A 21210-nucleotide genomic window follows, 5' to 3' on the forward strand; every position below is an offset into this window, starting at 1 on the left:
CAGTACTCTAATATTCTCCAAACAGGGTTGCACCAATGTTTGCTAATTATATGACTTTTACAATATCATTTTTCGCTGAGAGAATTTCGCTGAACTTTTAATCGATTGAATATTTTACTTTTATCATAAGTACTGCAGCTTATATTTTCGTACTAATGTGACTGTACGGGAACGTTTAAAAAGCTTATTTTTATATCGCCTTCATAAAAGTTTTAGCCAAATTTAAAATAAATTTATAGTCTTTTTAGATTTAATTTAAGATAATTTTCCAGTCTTTTAAAGCCAAATTTAAAATAAATTTTAGTCTTTTTAGATTTAATTTAAGATAAATTTCCAGGCTTTTTAGGCCTACTTTAAGATAAATTTCCCGACTTTTTAGGCCTACTTTAAGATAAATTTCCCGACTTTTTAGGCCTACTTTAAGATAAATTTCCAGACATTTTAGGCCTAGTTTAAGATCGATTTCCTTTTTAGGCCTAATTTAAGATAAATTTCCAGACATTTTGAGCCTAGTTTAAGATCAATTTCCTTTTTAGGCCTTGTTTAAGATAAATTTCCAGACTTTTTAGGCCTAGTTTAAGATAAATTTCCAGACATTTTAGGCCTAGTTTAAGATAAATTTCCAGACATTTTAGGCCTAGTTTAAGATAATTTTCCAGATATTTTAGGCCTAGTTTAAGATAAATTTCCAGACATTTTAACTTCACTTAAAGATAAACTCCGTCTTTTAGCCCAATTTAAAGACAAAATTTAATGTCTTATTAGCCCAATTTTACGATAAATTTCATGTTTTTTTAGCCCAATTTTACGATAAAATTTTAAATTCCCAGACCTTTCCCTGATTGGTGGCAGCCTTGTATAAATTTAATCGACATACGTATAGTCAAAGTCTCCACAAAACAAACAAGAGTTAAGTCAAAACTAATATTACAAAATGTTATTTATATTCCGGAAAGTGTTCTAACCATTTTGAAAAGGAGTTTTATCACTTGTTTGTTCTAAGGAGAGTTTAAATATACCCCAAGGGGATAACTTGAGAGGGACACGGTCGTATCGCAGCAAGTTACAAATGTTTTCATTTTAAAGCGGTCGGACATTCGAAGAAATCCCGAAATCCTTCGAAAAATCGCAAAATCCAGTACACATTTATGGCAATTCCTTTTTAACTACACAAACAATTTGACTCGCATATTAGGGTTTTATACTATTGGACCGAATCCCATTAAACCGAGAAGTATTTTCGTTTATAGCCCAACATGGCGGGATTCAGTTGAATGGGAAATTTAAATCTGGTTCGTTTTCACTTCGGGTAGGTTAGTTCAGGTTGGGTTAGGTTAGGTTGGGTTGGGTTAGATATGGTAGGCAACTATTTAACGTCGGGTCTTATCAAGGTTATTTTCCAAAATTAAACCCGGAAAATATCAAATTTCAAGGGAAAAAAGTCTCAAAATACACGTCGGTACGAAATAATAAATATTTAAGACATAGTTTAGTCCAAATTAGATATACTATCGTCACGTAACCTACGATATATAAATATGTATCACTAACGGTATATTGAATGAAAACCGCGCAAAACGCGCTTTTCGGTCGATTGGAATTCGGTTGAATGGTATATTCGGACGAATGGGATTTCGGTCCAATGGTCTACAATCGCATATTAGCAGTTTTTAAGAAGGTTACATTTAAATACTTTTATCAACCTGAAAAGCAGTTTGGAGGTATTTGAATAAGCCAGTTTCGCTATGAACAACAATATTCTTCACTGGATAGCTTGACATAGTTGTACAAAACTATACATTTCTTTCAACAGTAAGTGGCGGGAAATATAGGTGGGTTTACTGATGTCCAACTGGGAAGTAAGCCGCAGGGGCAGGTCGGATGGTTTTTCATTTCGGAAGGTTAGGAGATGACGCCACTAGTACGTTTTCCTTGATAAACGTGAAAACGTCGTCTGATTTAAGTTATACCTTTTTTAGGCAGTAAGCCTTGTGAGTTTTAATTTTGTCTATGCTAAAATGAATGTTAATCCGCAGTTAAATGATCAAATAGTTTTTCCTATAACGGGAATGAACTAAATTTTAAAACTTTATCTAATAAATACCATATGATGTAACTACTGTAAAAAATCTAAAAACCGAATATCAAAGCTAACTGTGATATTTGACAGTTTGAAAATATTTCTTCACTTGTATCAATATTTTCAGTGGCCTCCCAAAAAACGATACTTTATTATCTAAATTGTTGAAAGCCCGGCTGTGAATTTCACTATCTTAAAAGTACCTGATACATTAGCATATAGAAAATTAAATAATTACCTCTCCGAGGGGACTGTACCCTAGGAGGGGTTTTACAATCACCGTGTCTGTCTGTCTGTCTGGGCTGCGATCGCGTACGCATTTTCGGGACAAAGTGTCATCACTGCGTTCGCCTTTCTTGGAAAAGCTTTTCCCAAAAGAGCCCTTTTTTGTCATTGGATGTAGTATATTTTGTTTCAATTTGCGGGATTCGAACCCGAGCCCTCCTGCACGACAAGTGAGCCTTCTACCACAGAACCACGATACATGTTACGCTTCGAGGAGAGCTATATTTTGCCTTGCCAAATTGTTTTAACTTCTGCCTACCTCCTAACTATCATGATTTTTTGGAATATTAAGACTGGAAGCGGCAACCTATTACCTTTAAAGAAAGTGTGAACTATTTCACAGTACCTTCACCAAAATAGGGAAAAAACGGAATTTTGTGATAAAAATACGCAGGGTGACCACTGAAAAACCCCAAAACATTTATAGGAATATAGGAAATTCAACAGTCGATTTATAGGAGAATATAGGAGTATTTTCTTCGACAATATAGGAACATATAGGAAAATTTGCATACATAAAATTTAAATTTGTTTTAATATAAAAGGAACTTCTTTTAAGCAGACGATGATTATCTAAATTCCGTTCAGTGCAGTTCTTTGGAGAAGCAGTTTACGTTAATTTTATCTGCATGCACGATTTATAAAAACCTTGAAATTTTATCAAAGGGATTTAGTACATTGAGCTTCATCTGTATTTCCTAAAAGCGAACTAGGTACGCGGGAAATTCGAAAAAACCGTGCGTAATACAAAATGATATCTAATTATAGGAAAATATAGGAAAAATGGTTAAATTATAGGAAAATAAAAGAAAGCATTGAAACATGGGAAAAATTATAAAATAAAGGAAGAATGGTCAGCCTGAAATACGGTAAATTAAAAAAAAAATATATCCTAACTGTCTCATAAAGAGTTTTTTTTAACTAAATTTCAAAACTCAGTCCTAGGATTCAATAATGTTTCCAAATTTGTGGTGCCACCTTTTGTACTATGTTCGAACTATTTTATCGTTAATCCTCAGCTTTGATTATTTGATAAACAGTCCTTGAACAGATTTATAAAATTAAATTAAGATTCCCTGGAAATAGGGCACTTTGGGTAGATTAGGGACTTGTTTTTACCGTAACTAGCGCCAATCATGCAAGGTTGCCGCCAATTTTTCCGATTCAAATTCCCTGTTTTCCCTGACACTTTTTTAAGACCAAAATGTTTGTAATATTTTACTTTTATCAGATTAATTTAAATGGACTTATATTTCAGTAAAAAGGTTATTGCAATGTTGAAAAAATTTGCCAACTTTCAAGGAAATAAATGATAATCAAAAACTTTGTCATGGATCTACAGTAAAATTACCTTCAAAAAGTGTCAATATAAAATTGAATTCCCCGACTTTTCCCTGAATATTTACAAATTCTTAAAATTCCCCAACTTTATAGGTCCATTTTAAAATTCCCTGACGTGTGGCAACCCTGTAACTAGCTTCGGTTAAACCTGGCCGCAGAAAATGTAGAATTCGTTTTTCCATAACTTTGACGCCCCTAAAGAATCGTCCAAATATGACTAAATTTTCCGAGTAATCTTTCTACATCGGTGCACCACGTGATATTTAAACGCGTCCTTTTGGCAAGGTTGTTCTCATTCAGCGAAAGAATTTGGAGCGCCCAAAACACTATTAAGACAAAAATTCCCAATTAGGGCCTGTGCCGTAATGTTTGATAGAGGACTGAAAATTGTCAGAGGCAAACCCTTCTCTTACTATTACCATAAGTAGCATAATCACTCATATGTATGCCTCTGTTAAACATTCCCATTTTAAAATTTAATTTAATTTAATTTAATTTAATTATTCACTCTAAGATCTATTTGGTCCGAGTTTCGCGTTTTTGTCCGCTCGAAGACCTATCGGTACGAGCTATTTGTAAGTTTTTAAATTTCTTCAAATTTGTTTAGGGTTTAGCTTTATTATCCCTTTTCATTATGGACTTATCTACTTATTCGCCAATTTTATCATCCCATAGAAAAAAAAAACAATGAGACCTTGTTTCACACGGACCCAAAAATGCACAAATTCTTACATAATCATTTAACTATTTAAAACGTTATCATGGAAACGAAATCACATGATCGCGGTGGCACCTATAAAAGCAACAAACACAACACCCTACACAAGGAGAACGCAAAACGTCAAAAGTCGCCTATTTTCTTGCGTACAATTTCCATTGGTTAGACGCTTTAGCGCCGGCAGGCGTCGGAAGGGGAAAATTCGGAAATTGTCTTCCCCCTCTGCCCTTAAGATGTTCAGCGTAAAGGTTCGTCCAATGAAATTTGTACACAACACTGCGTTAGCGTGTTTAAAGGCCTGCTTTAAAAAGCACGCGTGAATACTGTGAATAGAAAAAACAAGAGTTTATTTTAATTCAATGTGGACAAACTTGGCGTCACTGAAGCCGATTTCCAGAGTAGTTTCCTAGAGAAGCTGGAGCGTTCACGTTCAATTTTGACAAAATGGCGCCGTTGTTGTCGGTTAAATGATGAGGCTTAGTAAGTTTTAGACCTTTTATTTTTTAAATTGCTTCTTTAAAAGTTTAAGTAATGGTAATTAAATCATTGTGTTAAAAAAAACGTAATCAGCATATGTCTGAAGGTTTTTAATCAAATTAACTGGAATCCATTTAATTTCTAAACTTGATGAACTAAGCCTAACCTAACCTTATCGCACGTACTGTCGCCTAAGCCCCGACTAAGATTCTCGTAATGGTAGTTGAACAGAATTCTTGAGGCGCTTCAAAGTGGCTGGCGTACCTCAGCATGGATTAATCCATGACCTCAGTAAGCCTTCCGATTTAGTCCAAGCCTACCGTGTCAAAATATCGGGAATAGCGAGTCCCCTTAGATGCCTGGTCCAAAGCTGAACTATAGATTGTTAAGGGGGAAGAATACAGTAAAAGCCTCTTTTTCGTTCAAGCTGAACGTTTCTGTTTTAACAATTACACAATTGAATTATATTTTTCTTATTAGGCTCAACCTTCCTCTAGTGCTTAAAATAATTTTGATAATTCTAATATTAATAGTTAACGAGATATAAGGTCCTAACTAAAGGGTAGTTTGGGCACTTGCCCAACTTGTTTAGCTCCGGGGGTTCGAATTAAAACGTAATAACTTGATTACTTTTAAATTTAAAATTGTCAAAATTATTTTAAGCACTAAACAAGAGGCTGTTATACACTTAAATATTAATTTTATAAGTTAAAATACAAAATTAAAAGAGTTCAGCTTGAAATAGCGCGAAAGTAGATAATGGCCACTGTAGTGTTCCCCCTTAAAGTTAGAAACGCGCGTGTTCAAAATCCGCAGCACACTTAACTTCCGTTTCCCTTCTATAAATTTGATGACGCGTTTTTCGTCACGGGGTTGAAAGTGACGTAATTTATGTCATATCCCGTATACAAGGTTTCATTAAAAAATGCTTTTAGAGCATATATATGGTTCAAAATTCCAAGAAAAATATCGACTAGGAAATATTGAACGTCAAGTCAAAGTGCGTTTTGTTAAGGTTAAATAAAAATATGCAAATTACTCTGGAAAGAACCTGTTCCAGTTACCCCTAAATGAACCCAAATTTTGGTAAAAATTTAATTTCCAGTAGTCCTCAATATGTTAATTAAGATGGTTAATTTAATTAAGACGTAATGGACTACTTCCTTAATTTAATAGCGTCGACCCATTTTTATACCAGACGATATACTAAGACCGACTCAAATATCATAGATAAGAATTAGGTCCTAAATTGATAAAAATTCTACATTTATAAATATTAATATAGATCATAATTAGGTTCCAATTTAATTAAAATTAAACCGTGCGAATTTTTTAAATAAAAATTCATAGATCCTTTGAATAAATAAGCCATTTCAGTTTTCATGAGCCACGTTGCCGCCAACGCGAGAAGCTCAAACTGCTGGAATTTAGTCTGCTAAGCAGACGATAAATTACAAAAACGTCTGCTTAGACGAAAATCCAGCAGTTTAAGTGGCTCTGTGTAAATTAATTGTCTTTAATTGTTTTGAATTCAATTTCCAACGTATTGCAATAAAAAAGACTTTCAAAATGCAAGAGCTACAATTTATCGATGATTAGTATAAACACGATCAGAAATGTAGACTTAAAATCGACTATAAATCAATTTGAGTGGATAACTAAAAAAAGTCATAGCAGTCACTTTACTAGAGAAATTTGATAAGCCTTAACACACGTACGATTTATCGGTTGATAAGTCTAAAACGCAATACGCCAAATTTTTAACAATAAAATTGGAAGAAACGCGTAAGCAACGGAGCAAAAAGTGATTCTGGCGGGAGTTTGGGCTCGTCAGTCACAGCGGGTGACCGAAGTTTGGTATATATAGTAATCTGTAGCCAGGGTCCCTAAGTAAAACCAGCGCTCAGTACGAGGGCGTATCGATTGCACAGTGTGCTGACCGAGCAATTTCTGGAGTACTCTCCGTTATTAGAGTCTCGAGTGAATACGTCATTACTCTAATTAGAAATATTAAGTTTTTATAGAGCGGATCGCCAACTACAAACGTAGGAAAATCGAGAGCGGCAGTCGCACTGATAAAAATAGTCATCATTAGTGTTCCCACTCGCAGTGTTTAGAAAAAGCGGACAACGTACGTAACCTATTCTTTTTTTTTATTTTTATAATTTATACGAAGCGCTTTTTACGTCTTTATAGGTTACGTACGTATCGCAGTTTTATTCTTCTAAAACTAATAAACATTTGATTGGGTCGAATGAAGTGGGACGAGGAGGGCCTGATTTTGGCACTTTGCCATCGGGTCTCGGATGGTCCTAGGTCGTTATCAGTATCCCCCGAATACGCAATTTTTTTCTTACAAATGAAATTTCAAACCATTCCCTATTTTCGTATCTTTATTTAAATATACTAGATTGATAAGGACTCAAAATGGAAGAGCTTTAAAACTTTTACGATAGAATAAATAGGTCAAAAAATGGTTACATATCCATCGTCCGTTACTAACGCGTCTTCGATGACAATCCTTTTTTCCAGAGGCAAATTTACATAAAATGACGCGTTTATTTCAATCCCGCCGTAAAAGAAAACATTTAGCGATTTTGGGTTAAAGTCAGGAAGTCTATGTCGTTCGCGAAATGGAACGCGAATTATGGCCCTCAATGGGATTTTCCATACGTGTGGGTGGGACCGGCATAGTATTATAATCGAGGGGAAGACGCGTTTCTGACATCCAGCTAATTTAAATTTTTGCTTGGCAGCGAGGATAACGGTTGATTATGTAGGCCTAGGTTCTAGTTGCGTGTTTATTCAACTCGTTAAACACGTCAATAATGAAGACCCGTCGGTTTCACGATATTGGGTAAAAATTTTAAAATATTTCGCTTACCTTTTTAATCATGGCCAAATAGCATGCAACGCTCGATCTCACTCCCGCCTTCACTATGCCGGCATCATTTCCGAGAAACTCCTCTATTCCGAGAGCGCGACGCGAACGATAAACGAAAGTATCTGCTGGTATGCGCGTTGCGGACTGATCCGGCTGGCGGCGCTGCGGGCGGTTGCGCAAACACCGCAGCGCGGCGCTTAAACAAGAAAAAACTTTCGCCTATTTTTGGCCTAATAACTATATACCATTAACGACTTGGATACTTTTCTTATTAAATAAATTAGAAATATGTTGATATTTTGAGTTAAAATAAAGAATTTACAAAACTAGGATGGTATAAAAAATGATATTAATACTTTACCAATACATATATATTTACAAAACTGTTGCCTTTACTACAATTTAAGCATATTTACAAATCTATCAAGGTTTCCAGTTTAGGTGAGTGGATAAATACCTTGCGCTTTGGGAGTCATACATTTAGATTACACGGATGATTGCTTGTAATTTTTGATATCCAAAAGTTTTTTTCCACACATGGCACAAATGCCTTTTTTGTAGGCACATGCTAATAAAGAGAAACTAAATATTTAACTCAAACTTGTATTAAAACTATATTTAATCTTTACCTTGGCAATAATGTGATCCTACTTGGTGCACTTTTTGCTTGCAAATACGGCATTGCTCAAATTTAGCATAAGGTACAAACCTGAAATGAATATTCTCAAAGTTTTATCTACTTAATTATGATAATGGTAGTTCAATTTGCCATGTTTCAAGTTATGACATGAACTAGTTAGAGTATACTCTAATAATCCCCATAGTTATAACCTAAATGAGCAGTAGCGGCGCTAAGGTTTTTTCACAGGTGGGCTAATTATTTGGTGGCCCCTACAACCATGGAGTGTAGCTACACTCCATTTTACAAATTTAGTGACCCCTTATAAATTTTCCAGGAAGCGAGAAGAGCAAGGTCGTTTTCTTCGTGCGGCTCTCGTCGCGTTTACTGGACCCCTATGACGTTGTATCTGACCTGGAGGGGATACGTGCATGCCCGGGGTATTTCCCTAAATTCCCTTTCTTTTCTTACTATTGTCCATTCAACTTTCTATCAATTTCCGCTCCCTTCCTCCCGAATCTAAGTGTTTATGGTCTACTATTGAGTAAACAAATAGATTTTTTCTCAGAAATTTATTTTCGCAATAAAAACAATTTCTAGAGATAAAGAAAATTCATAAATTGAAATATGTGGCCTCTTAATTATAAATATGTGGCCCTTTTAATAGAAATATGTGGCCCCTATCAGAAAGGCAGGGGGGCTAAAGCCCACTTCAGCCCACCCTTAGCGCCGCTACTGTAAATGAGTAAAGTACACTTGGCTAAATTGAAGAATTTTGATCACAATAAATGGTACCATTTGATTCCTTCCTAGTCACCTTGACACTATATAGAAAAATAATTTAACTAGAAATTAAATTTACCATAGTTTTCCCTTTTACAAGGCAAAATGCCTAAGAAAGGTCCAAAATATTTAATGCACGGTAGACTGTCACCTTATTAAGCTGAAGTGTTACTTGATCTCTATTCAGTAGCGTAGCTAGAAATTTATCAAGATACTAGGGTCAAACTATGTAAAATTTAAGAGAATTACGTGATAATTTAATACAATCAAAGCTACGAGCCTACGGCCAAGGGAGGCTTTTCTATATAACTGTTTCTTTCATATCATTTGATATGTTACCTAACTCAGTTTAAGTTACGTAATGTGAGGTGAGCTGATATTACTTAAGTTTAGATTATGTTACGCTTAAGATAAAGGCTTTCTACGGATTAATCTAATTATTAAATACAGTAAATGATACATATATTTATGCATTTATTAAGTCATTTGACCTTATTAAAAATAACCATAATATTTAACAAAGAGTAAGAAATAGCAAATCATTGAATGGTACTGTTTATTTAGTGATCTAAGGAACGGTTGCTATTAGTGAATTTTATCATACCTTGCTTTCTTGGCCGTTAATGCTTTGTTTTCATTAACCATTCTCCCACCACCTTCTGTGGTATTTCGAGCACCGGCTTTCCATGGATCTGGTGTTATAACCTTCCCAAGTTTCTTCTGACCTAAACACCATAATGATACAATTATTTTAATGTTATCTTAAGCTTAAAATAATAACAATAATAATAATAATGTTACCATGTACTAATTAATTAGTTAATAATGATACTTAAGCTTAAATAAAACAACTAAGCCTTTTCACAATTAAAAACCAAATACTTACATTTTTCACAAACCATGTTAGGAGTTCCGTGAATATAACTTTAGACTTTTTGTTTTGATATAAAGTATTCAAACACTATTTGATTTGTTTACATATATCATAAATTAAAGTCAAAGTATACTTCCTATGTCTATGAGTCAAATATATAAAATATTATTAGTGGTGACTGGCGAAGGACAAAAATATTGTCGTCTGCAATCATGAAAACGACGATGCGGTATCGCCATCTGTCGAATATCTTTATCCCCCGGGAATGTTTTTTTTTCCTTCCAAAGTCACAAGGTGGTGTCATAGACATTGTCTATGGTGGTGTCCATTGAGTTGGGAATATTAAGATTACCTCTGTAATATAGTAAATGTGTAATATTGGGGTGGGGTGCATTTGGCCGACTCCGCATTTGGCCGACTCCTCATTTGACCGACTTTTCATTTGGCCGACTGCTCATATGTCCGAATGCCCATTTGGCCGACAGCTCATTTGGTCGACTTTTTGGTTTGAAAATAATGCAAAAACCTAAAATAATGCGTTTTGCAACAAGTCATTTCTATAACAAGGAGAGTACCCGAGGTGTTTATTTCCGATTTTGTTCAAAGTCGGTCTTAATGTAGATCTATATGAGAGATGAAATTTCCCAAAAGGAGATGTTGCACTACCCATTCAATTTGCCATGGCAACCGAAAATGTTTTTGATCACTTAAAACAAAAAAATCTCCATTTAAAAAAGCATGGAATTTTCTCGGTTTCACAGGGTCCTATCTACGAATTTTTGTTTTAAATATTAAAATCACGAAATGTGTTATTTGAACCACATTTAGGTAAATTTCATCAAGTTTGGGTAAATTGGAACAATTTTGGGGTAAAAGTGAAACAATGTTTGGGTAAAATAAGTAAAAAATCTTATTTTTGTTTTAAGTGGTCAAAAACATTTTCGGTTGCCATGGCAAATCGAATGGGTAGTGCAACGTCTACATTACGCCCGATTTGAACCAAATCGGAAATAAACACCTCGGGTACTCTCCTTGTAAGAACAAAAATTTTTAATTCGAAAATTAGTTCAAAATTGAATTTAACGTATAAAATAAGGTGAAATAATGAATAAAACCAAAATCTGTAAATCGAAAATTTGGTCGTTAATGCTTTTGTGCTTTGCACGGCAGTGCCGTCTGCTCCCAAGTGACGAGGGCACATTCTTAATTTTCTATAACAGAGCAGATTTGATTGGATCTCTAGATTAATATTCCCAACTCAATGGTGGTGTCGGTCACCAACCCAAAAATAAAACACCCTATCCCTAAGTGCGGAAAATGCCAACAAGGACGGTATGGTTGGACCGAAAGACGAAGGGAAACCAACCTCCCGGAAAGCCCGGCGAAACTTAGACCGGTGTACCACAAAACCCGGACAGGATACGGCAAACAACCCCACATCCAAAACGAAACGATACGGTATGTCCGGGGGACCAGAGGGAGAAAGAGTCTGGGGAACAACGCTATGGAACAGGTCCTCCAAATACCACCGCTGGGCCTGTTAAGTAACAGTACCACGAAGATGTAAGGCAGGGCAAGTTCACGGAACAAACCCTGGGCCAAATGAGAAGGCTGGGCACGAAGACCATACAGGGCGTATTGCAAACACAGAATCCTTCCGAAGAGAGAGCGGAGGTACGTACGCTTTGACTTCCATTGCCGATACTGCCTTCGACCGAGGGACTCCCAAGATCAAACGCAGTGCTGCAATTTGTATCACGTATAGACGCCGGAGAACAGATCTGAAGGTGCCGCTGTCCGATAGACAACAGCAGCATAATCAAGTAAGCTGCGAATCAACGCGGAATTAAAAAAACGCATGGTGACCTGATCAGGCCCCCAATGAGCACCCACAACGCACGAAGTAGTGACAGACGCCGAAGGCAAAGAGCCCACAAGCCATCAAAAATGACTCAAGTAACACTGAGGTCAAAAAGGGAGAACAGCATCAAAAACTCGCAACGGAACCACCGCGAAGATATCGCGTTTCTTCGAGAAAAAGCCAGTCATAAACAAAAGAATATCATCCACATAGATGGCAATAAGTATACCATCAGGGAGAGCCGCTGGAAGGTCATCGAGGAACAAACTAAAGAGAAGAGGGCTAAGAACCGCCCCTGGGGCACCCCAAGGGTGACAGCAAAGTCGGGGGACAAAGTACCCACCAGCATAACTCGAGACGACCGAATAGCCAAATAGGAAACGAAGACCCGACATCGAAAGCTTGAGAAGAAGATGGGAATGCCGGACACTACGAAAAGCGTCTTTAATGTAAAAAAAACTGCAAGACAAGCATCCTAAAGGGAAACTGCGTGACGAGCGGTGTGAAAAAGATACATTAGAATATCACCCCCGACGACCGTGGCGGAAACCAGACTGGAACGGCGTACGCTTATCATTAGCATTTAACCACCAGTCCAGACGTTAAATGAGTTTGCCAAGAACGGAAAGCAAAGTTATCGGGCGATAAGCTGACACCCAACCAGGATCCTTCCCCAGGTTTAAGAAGCGCCAGCACAGCACCAGATTCCCAGCGAGAATGCATATAAGTCGAACGCCAACATAAGTTATAAAGAGAGAGCAAGGCGTCCTGCGCCTGCGAAGGGAGATTACGGAGCAACAGCGCCATATCCATATCCGCGCCCGGGGCAGTATTATTCAACCGCCCAAGGGTAGCAATAAACCCCGAAGGAGAAAACGAATGCTCCGGGCTAGACTCAGCCGAACTCACAGGAGGCGGGTGATGATCAACTTACAGCCGAAGCCATTTGAGCATAATGATGATTAAAAGACGAAGTAGCAGACGCCACAGAAACGACGCGAACGCCATCATATGGACCTGCAAATCACCCCAGAAGGAATTATGCGCGTTGAAATCTTCAAAAACACAATAAGTGTCATTCAAGAATGGAGTCAATGCCGCATAGTCAGAAGCCTGAGCTCTACCATAAGGATTGTATGTATTGACAAAGGTACACCAGCCAAAAGACACATGGACCAGAACAACAATCAGCTCCAAAACCTAAAGAAACCGACAAGCTAAACGATACCGAGGAAAATAACTATGGACAAGAAGCGCCACACCTCCATGGCTACGACGCGGGCAATCCTACCGATGACACGCCAAAACTCAAATTCAACCGAGACGCGCTATGAAGACCACAACAGGAGATTCCTCCAAAACGAAGTTAGCCAGAGCCCTGAAGTGCGTACCAACGCCAGCCACATTCCACTGCAACAAAGAAAGTAATGAACCGTCCATGATTAAGAATAAAGGCCACGGAGAGGGGCACAAAAACTTATCAGCACAAGCAGTAATGTGCGAGGATCGTTTGGGGGGGGTCACTCGAGGACGTGTGCTCAGCAAAAACAGCGTCTAAAAAGGAGAGAAGAGCCGACATAAAAGCCGGAGGAATAGAGGCAGCTACATACGGAACATCTGTAAGAACCTGTGGAGATACGGAAGAGACAGAAGAAAGCACATGCGTTAAAGAGACAGACGGAAAAACAGGATAAGTGGTCACCGAAATCACAGAGGCATAAGACGCAAGAGCCCTAGCCTCAGGAAACGAAACCCAACGCTCCGACTATATAAGTTTAATGTCCATTTCCTTCTGAAAAACTGGAACGGGATGTAACGGAATGAATACCATCAAAATGGACACGGTAGCCGTGCAGCCGACAGAACCATGAGAGCCTCCACAACAGGAACAACGGCGCCACGAGCGACAATTACGAACCGAATGAACATAGCGGAGACACTGGGGGCATTGCAGAGGTCGTTCTTCAAAGGGAAGAACCGCAAAGCGCTGACGTAAGATAGAGACAATCAAAAATGGCCGTTTCCAATGAAAAACCCAAAAGGACCAGATTAATAGTAGTGCCAAGACGTCGGAATTCCTTAGGAGATCCGTTCTCGCTAGTATCCAATCCAGTGGACAAATGGACCTGCGAATAAGACACCGGGACGCCAATAATCTTACGCCGAAATAAACGAGGAAAATCCTCGGAAGACACAACAAAAACCAAATCTCCAACTAACTGAGGAAGCTTAAGAATAGCCTGCCACTGCTCTTCAGTAAAAGGCAGAACAGAAACACGACCACCAGAAAGTGAAGGAATATCAGAAACCTTACCCACATTGTCTGCGACAAAAGTTGCACAAATCGCAGTAATTTCAGCAGAACTGGAGGATTGAATCGTCAAAAGCACAGGCGTAAGAAAAAGAGAAGCCAAATAACCAAAATGAAAGTGAACAGGAACACAAATAGAACAAACGGTACAAAGCCTAAAGAAAACACAAGCTATTATATAGGAACAAGGGAGACAAACACGCCACGAACTGACACGAAGACAGTCAAAGCACGAATCCCCTGGCAATTTTTAAGTCGTTTAAGGACGGGTCCTACATCTCCGAACACCCCTCGTACCTTTTTACTGTATTAAGTTAAAATTAAAGTTTTGAAATATTTTGAGAAAACATAGAGAATGGAATTTTAATTATATTTTTACTGAAAAATCTATTGTCCGTATTATGAACCAAAAATAAATTTAAAAAACTTGACAGTTAGTGAAAAATTAGATATACAATGTTTTTAAACTCGGGTAATGATTTCAGACCCTTTAAAATCCTTAAAGGATTCCACCAGCCACGTTTGTTTTGTTATTTCCCGCCAACTGAGAATGGCGCTGCAACACAGACCAGAATAATTACAAATGTATACCCAGAGTGATGACTGATGAAGCGACCATGCAACCTAAACGCTGGTATTCCTCTGACAGGTCTTGGAGGGAAAAAGAGTGTCTCCCCTCCCCCTTACGAGGCTGTTATTGTGTAATTATTACATATTTAGATATAATAAAGTCCGTCGAGGTGCCATTTAAATAATACCTGTTAATTGCATTTCTGGCTAAACCACTGTAACAAAACCCATAGCAGTCCAATGATGATCATAAATCATCTGATTGTGAAATATATATGCAAAATATAATTAAGACATGGGTTATCAAATATCACATCTGTTTAATGTCAAAAACTTTGACAGCTGGGGGTGTATCTCTAAAAATTACATACAATGGGCACATTTTATTTAGCAACCATTTATAGGATTATATCCATTCACTATGAAGTCTTTTATGCTAGTTGTTTTTTTTATTTCTTTAGGAGGTATAATCTACCAAATTTCTTCTAATACAATCATAAATTATAACAAAAAATTATCTTTAATTAAAAAGTTACCAAATCAGCAATTAAAACATGGAGTATCACTACAAATTTTGAGAAAGAGACAAACTGGGATACAGGACGTCTTCCTTGCTCCAAGGATAAAGTTTTCTTTCATTCAGATTCTTCAGCAGCGCTGCTTTTATCTTCAAGTTTTTCATTTCACGAAGTGGTGATTATATAACCCTAAATTTTAAAAATTATAAAATATTAAGTTTATTTTTATAATAGGTATTTCCTAGAAATGGAGAAATAATACTAACTGACGATGCCAGTATAGGAACCACTTCTAGTTCCACTTGCAAGGGTGAAGGTATAGTGTCATTTGACAGTAAATTATATGCACAAAACTTTCAGATTATTAATTAAGAGATTAGTTAAAATTCCAAATTTTGGTTTTCATATCTTGATTGGTGTTATTAAACAATTCCAGATGTACATTATATTGCCGATGGAGCGAGAGAGTGGTTAAATCCATCAAATTGGAAGATTGATTCGGAGTTTTTACTCAATAGTAAATTATCACCAGCTCCAATCCCTCATATTGAGCGCGTTCCTTGTGAATATGACACTGTTATTTTTCCCAATAACTCTTCTTTCCAAGTGGCATTACCTGAAATAGATCAAAGCTTAAAAATAAGCTCCTTAAAATTAAATGGAGAGGTTGATTAAATTAACAGATTAAAATATATGAATCCCTAATAAAATATTAATAATCAATAGAGTTATACTACTGAAGATTTTAACAGTTTCCGTCAAACTGAAACTGGAAAAAGGTTCTTTAAAGGGGCAGGGAAACTAACAGTTCTAAAAGAAACATGTCAGGATGTAACTGGTTGTGTGTGTACAACTACCGAAGTAATATTTTTCAGTTTAACAATGCGATCGCTATATAAAAATAATAAAATATTTTAGATTCAATCAGCAATTTGCCATAATGTTCGGTGTGAAGTCCCAGCTTGCACAGATCCCTTAAATTTAGGAGGGCATTGCTGTCCAATTTGCGGTAATGCATTAATTTGCCGGATTATGTTTATAATTAAGTTATAAAATTATTTCTAGGATCCAGTATTGAAGTCAAATATAAATATAAGTCTTCCAAATATAACTTAAGAAACACCGCATATTTCATGAGTTCAGTATTACCAAATGTGGGTTTACAGAAGAATTTAGAACACCTGAGCTGAATTATAAGAAATTGGTTTTTCACAGCCTCAGTACAAAAATGTTGTCTGTTATATATGGAAAACTAAACAACCAGATTCCGTTTGGATATTATGCTTGGATGGAAATTCTGATAGAAAATCCCAGGAGTTAATCAATAGAGTTTACAAAAAGCTTCTTGAGGGTTTGTAATTAAAGTTTAACATATTGATTTTTGGTAAAAAAAAATACTTTTAAACTTTTAAAGATATGCCTGAGGACAAACTTATTATGAGTGTGTCAACAGATTTTAAAGAATCAACTAATAAAAATGGTAGGGAATATCTATTTCCCACATATTATAGTTCTTAAATATTTTCTTCTACAGATACAGGAGTCATTGCTATATTAGGAATGTTGCTGGGGATATTTTTTTGCATATTCCTTATAATAGGGTCATTTTTTGTCTATCGCAAATATAGGTAAAATATAATGCGTATCAGTGGCTAAAATAAGGATTTTCTAGAACTGCCCAAACACGAACCGAACCCCAAAAACATAATTTCGATGAGCTATAAAAGCTCAGAATTCAGAATTTGTAGCAGCTTAAACAGCTATTTAGAATTTTCCATACATTTTTGCGATAAATTGCACTGCCCAAATCCAATTTTAGAACTGCCCACTATTTTAGGCCCTGTTGTGTATATAAAAGTATATGTTGGAAAAATCTGGATTTTCGAATAGATACCCAGCACTAAACTTCGTAAGATTTGATAAAGAAGTTAGCAAAGTGGTTATGGAGCTAGGTACAACACCGCACGAAGATTTGCAACCGACTGACACGCCTACGGAAGGGGCAGCTTCTTCACAGTCAGCAATGCCAGAAAAGAAAATGTTTAAAAACCCCATGTTTAGTTTCAAAGCTAAACCTACACCAGTAAGTTTAATAATTTCCAATTATGGGGAAACTTTTTAAGATTTGGTAATCCTTCATTGGTTTCAGTTCAAAGGCTATACTGATATGTCAAATCCAATTTACGGAATTGAAGAAGAAATTGAGGGGGAGTAAAATAGCGATATATTTAAAAAAACTGTATTCTTACAATAAATATGAATAATTTATACAATACAATATATTCTCACCTAATCGCATGAGCAAATATTTCCACACTCTTTGTACAGTTTCTCAGCTCTTGAAAAATCCTCAATACTTAGCTGGGCCCGTACGTAACTGTTTCTCGTACACTGAGCATCGCAGCTCCATTTCTCATCCTAGAATATTAAATATACAATTAATAACTATTGACACGCGATACAAAAATAGATAGTTGTCTTACATCAACAAACTCAGGATTAAGTCCACTCAACCAAATTCCAAGAGAAACATCTTCACCCTGACATTTAATAAACCAATTAATTTGTTATTAATGATACCTAAATTAGTATTTAATGTACTTGAAACTGATGTAAATATTCATGATTTGTTGCTAACCATGAAACCAAGTAGCTTGATAAAACATTGCCAGATCCACAGGCAAACCAAGGATATATCGATGATGGAAAATCACCATCTGCCCATTTTCCAATTCTATTTACTGGCCACTCTTTACGAAAATTTCCCCACCACAATTTTAATCTCTTAGATTTGTCAAAAGTTTGCAAATTCTGTAATATTTCTTGGATATTCAAGATGCAGTCATCATCTGTCTTCAAAAAATAATCAAAGCTACGAGTTGCATCCAACCATTGGGCAAATTTAATAACTTTCCTGGGTAGATTACGATAGACATCAATCACATCTACAAACACCAAATCATTGTATTTGGCTTGTTCTTCAAGTAACTGTGAATTAATGCGAGCTGTTTTGTTTCTCCAATCGCTCATTCGTTCCAATTGTTGGTTGCTATGAACTTTAAGTTCAGTTGCATCTATAAGATTAAAGGAAATGATGAGGTCTTAGTAATAATTCCATTTAGGCCTAAATATGTGGCAATTACTGTGGATTATGTAGCCAATAGCAGGAATAGCAATTATTTTTGGTGAGTTAAAACTTATAAGATTTCCTGCTGAATCCCAAACAATGTTATGATTGCATAGGGTTACATTGCTTGAGGTTCGTCCCTTTATTGTCAAACGACCTTTAAAATTCTTTGAAAAGAATGATAATAAGTTAAACTTTGAAACTACAATTTACATGAACTTTCACTTACAGCAGGATAAATATACTCGTGAACTGGTTTGTATAAGTATGTTGGAGTCCCATTTTTGTAGTCAACTAAAAATTTTACTCTGGCATAAACTTCCTATATAAAATAAATACTTAATGACCATAAAAGCGCAAGATAATATAATATAATTACATTAGTAATTTCGTCAGTTAATATAACAAAAACTGGTTCATTGACAATCAAAGCGGAAGACAGTATTCCTAATTTTCCAATTCTAATGGAAAGTTTACCAACCTATGATAAATACCAAAAAAAAAATTAATCAACAATGATGAAAGCCAATAATGCGACAGTTACTTCAAATGAATAAGTTTGGGATAGAGTCGCTATGCATGAAATATTTGGCTTTCCGCTGACAATGTTCAAGTTTAAGACTTCAGTAAATTTAAGATCTAATTGAGCATAGCAATCTTATGAACTCCTGGCAAATAATTAATATTTAAATAACGTACCTTTGGGCTTTATATTCCATTTTGTACATGAATATTTATATACTCTATCATTGTATGGGTACATGCAATCTTTACTTCCAATAATAAAATAGAAAGTAACATTTTCATTATTTAAACTTTTAATTTGACGGTTCAATGTGCTCCGTAGAAAATTTCTGAAATCAAAATTCTCTCGGCTTGATAAAACCCCAATAATTATAGTGGAATGATTTTTTTCTGTAACATAACATCGAAAAAATTTTGTGCTTAAATCTTTAATCAATGCCAAAAACCTAAGCTTAGGATTATCAAGATAACAAGAACTTACCGAAACCCCTATTATAACACCAGAAACTTAATAGAGACACTATTACAGCAGTTATAGTTGATTTGAATTCCATTAAAAGGCATCTACATTTTTATCAACACAATAATCTGATTAATATGAGTCCTAATAAAGTTTTTTGCCTTGCCTTTAAGGTCTATGGTCTATCGGCCGAAGTACCGCATATTTTTCCCCAATAAAGCTTGGTTTTCTCCCCCACTTCTTGGTCTCTTTACCAGCCTTGGAAATAGCGGTGGTCAAGTGGTCAAAGACCAGTTTATTAATTGCCCAGACCAGTTTATTTATTCAAAATTTGGGGGGTCACTAGTCACCGTGTCCAGTTTATTAATTCGAAATAATAACAAAAAAATAGAAATAATATAAAATAATAGGACATGACCAGTTTATTAATTCAAGGTATCTATTAATTTTGATTTCCCTATAAACCGTATTTCTATGTACCGTGACTCCGCGTAGTACCGCAGCGGCCACACGTCGAGGCTTTATGCAGAGTCCCTCGAAACTGTCGAACCCCCTCTGCCCTCAAACCCTCAATCCTCTAGTTCCCTTTCCCCCGAGTACGGTAGGCTACGCGGTAACGGACCGGGGACTCTGGAGCTACGGGGCCTAGAGTAGAGAGAGATAATACGGTAAATTACGAGGGTCTACTAGACTATGGCAGTATTCTTAGGTGAGATAGTACTATATTGTACTATTCTTGTATACTCATAAAATAAGTTAACTATTTTTAATACGTGTAAAATTAATGTTACCAACATAATCTAACTTCTAAACACGTAGTATAGGTTTTTTAGGCTTATAAAATGACATTAGAACATTTTATATGAGACCAGTTCAATAATTCATAAGGTAGGGGGTCACTGGTCACAAGGACCAGTTTAATAATTAATAATCTAAGGGGTGACTGGTCATAAGGACCAGTTAAAAAAATAGCTTATTTCAAAGGCTGCTCTTTACTTGTTCGCGTTTTTATCGGTGTTGACCCAAGGCCTTAGACACCAGCACACAATAACTGATTAATCAGAGTGAGATATGTGTAACGGCCACGCCAACGGGGGGATACGTGGGGACAAGGGTGGGGACACCCGCGGCGGAAGTATCCCGACCACCCGTTGGGGGATTGGTGGTCGTCCTCACATGGAAAAGGTAAACAAAACCATAGAGATAGAAAAGAAATAGAGGGAAGAGTACCGCGTTAAGGCACCCCTGTTTTTGACCGGCAAAATTCATCCCCCCCCCACGCATGTATGAAAGCAGAGATGGGCAGTTAACGTTCGAGTAGCCGCGGACCCCGTATCAAACTTCCCAGTTCGCTTTCTTCCACCAATGAGAGGGGAAAGAGCGAGAGATTGGGAAAGCGGAGATGGGCAGAATTTGCAAAGCCATCTATCCTTCCTTTGTTTACATCAAATGACAGTTGATTTGTCAGAAGGCATAATGTATTTCATTTCACCGCGCGTCGAGGGCGCCACGTAATCTGCCCATCTCATGGCTTCCTACATTAGCGAAAAGGGGTCGGCACTCGCGGTCAACTTCGCCAGATACAATAGTGCCTCTATTTCTTTTCTATCTCTATGAACAAAACACGTGGACATGAAAGATGAAACTCAATTCAATTTACTATAAGATTGTGGTGTCTATGGCTTTTGGCAGACATCAAATATTTAGTTGTTCAAAACTTCAAATAACCTATTTACGTAAATAGGTTCCTCGTTCTAGACAAAGAAAACCCGTTCTT

At 36.6% G+C, this 21210-nt stretch overlaps 3 protein-coding genes and 1 pseudogene across 4 annotated transcripts in view; 1 reads left to right on the forward strand and 3 right to left on the reverse strand.

Moving 5' to 3' along the window:
- Positions 1 to 7940, reverse strand: part of LOC149941017 (serine palmitoyltransferase 2 pseudogene) — a 33982-nt pseudogene extending 26042 nt beyond the window's left edge. Inside the window, exon 1 of the transcript XR_016481169.1 lies at positions 7786 to 7940. The product of XR_016481169.1 is annotated as a serine palmitoyltransferase 2 pseudogene, transcript variant X1 (transcript). The remainder of the gene's footprint in view (positions 1 to 7785) is intronic.
- Positions 7941 to 8117: 177 nt separating this feature from the next.
- Positions 8118 to 10222, reverse strand: LOC149941019 (cysteine-rich PDZ-binding protein). Its single transcript, XM_090177549.1, has 4 exons — positions 10074 to 10222; positions 9792 to 9912; positions 8415 to 8494; positions 8118 to 8353 (listed from the first exon to the last, which is right to left on the reverse strand). The coding sequence occupies exons 1-4, from the start codon at positions 10087 to 10089 to the stop codon at positions 8271 to 8273; spliced, it is 300 nt and encodes a 99-aa protein (XP_090033675.1). The 5' UTR covers positions 10090 to 10222; the 3' UTR covers positions 8118 to 8270.
- Positions 10223 to 13252: 3030 nt separating this feature from the next.
- Amnionless (amnion associated transmembrane protein) lies at positions 13253 to 17589 on the forward strand. Its single transcript, XM_090179405.1, has 13 exons — positions 13253 to 13346; positions 15265 to 15267; positions 15348 to 15496; positions 15556 to 15637; positions 15758 to 15987; positions 16048 to 16182; positions 16240 to 16330; positions 16387 to 16475; positions 16537 to 16672; positions 16736 to 16801; positions 16856 to 16949; positions 17212 to 17404; positions 17471 to 17589. The coding sequence occupies exons 1-13, from the start codon at positions 13253 to 13255 to the stop codon at positions 17534 to 17536; spliced, it is 1428 nt and encodes a 475-aa protein (XP_090035531.1). The 3' UTR covers positions 17537 to 17589.
- On the reverse strand, positions 15146 to 20045 carry LOC149941021 (UDP-GalNAc:beta-1,3-N-acetylgalactosaminyltransferase 2-like). Its single transcript, XM_090178951.1, has 11 exons — positions 19455 to 20045; positions 19148 to 19363; positions 18993 to 19087; positions 18828 to 18929; positions 18678 to 18770; positions 18465 to 18615; positions 17923 to 18395; positions 17805 to 17861; positions 17611 to 17739; positions 15588 to 15937; positions 15146 to 15510 (listed from the first exon to the last, which is right to left on the reverse strand). The coding sequence occupies exons 1-9, from the start codon at positions 19525 to 19527 to the stop codon at positions 17611 to 17613; spliced, it is 1389 nt and encodes a 462-aa protein (XP_090035077.1). The 5' UTR covers positions 19528 to 20045; the 3' UTR covers positions 15146 to 15510; positions 15588 to 15937.
- Positions 20046 to 21210: the final 1165 nt, after the last annotated feature.

The sequence above is a fragment of the Leiobunum rupestre genome, chromosome 6, assembly GCF_980474605.1.
Source record: "Leiobunum rupestre chromosome 6, qqLeiRupe1.1.hap1, whole genome shotgun sequence".
Classification (NCBI taxonomy): Eukaryota; Metazoa; Arthropoda; class Arachnida; order Opiliones; family Sclerosomatidae; genus Leiobunum; species Leiobunum rupestre.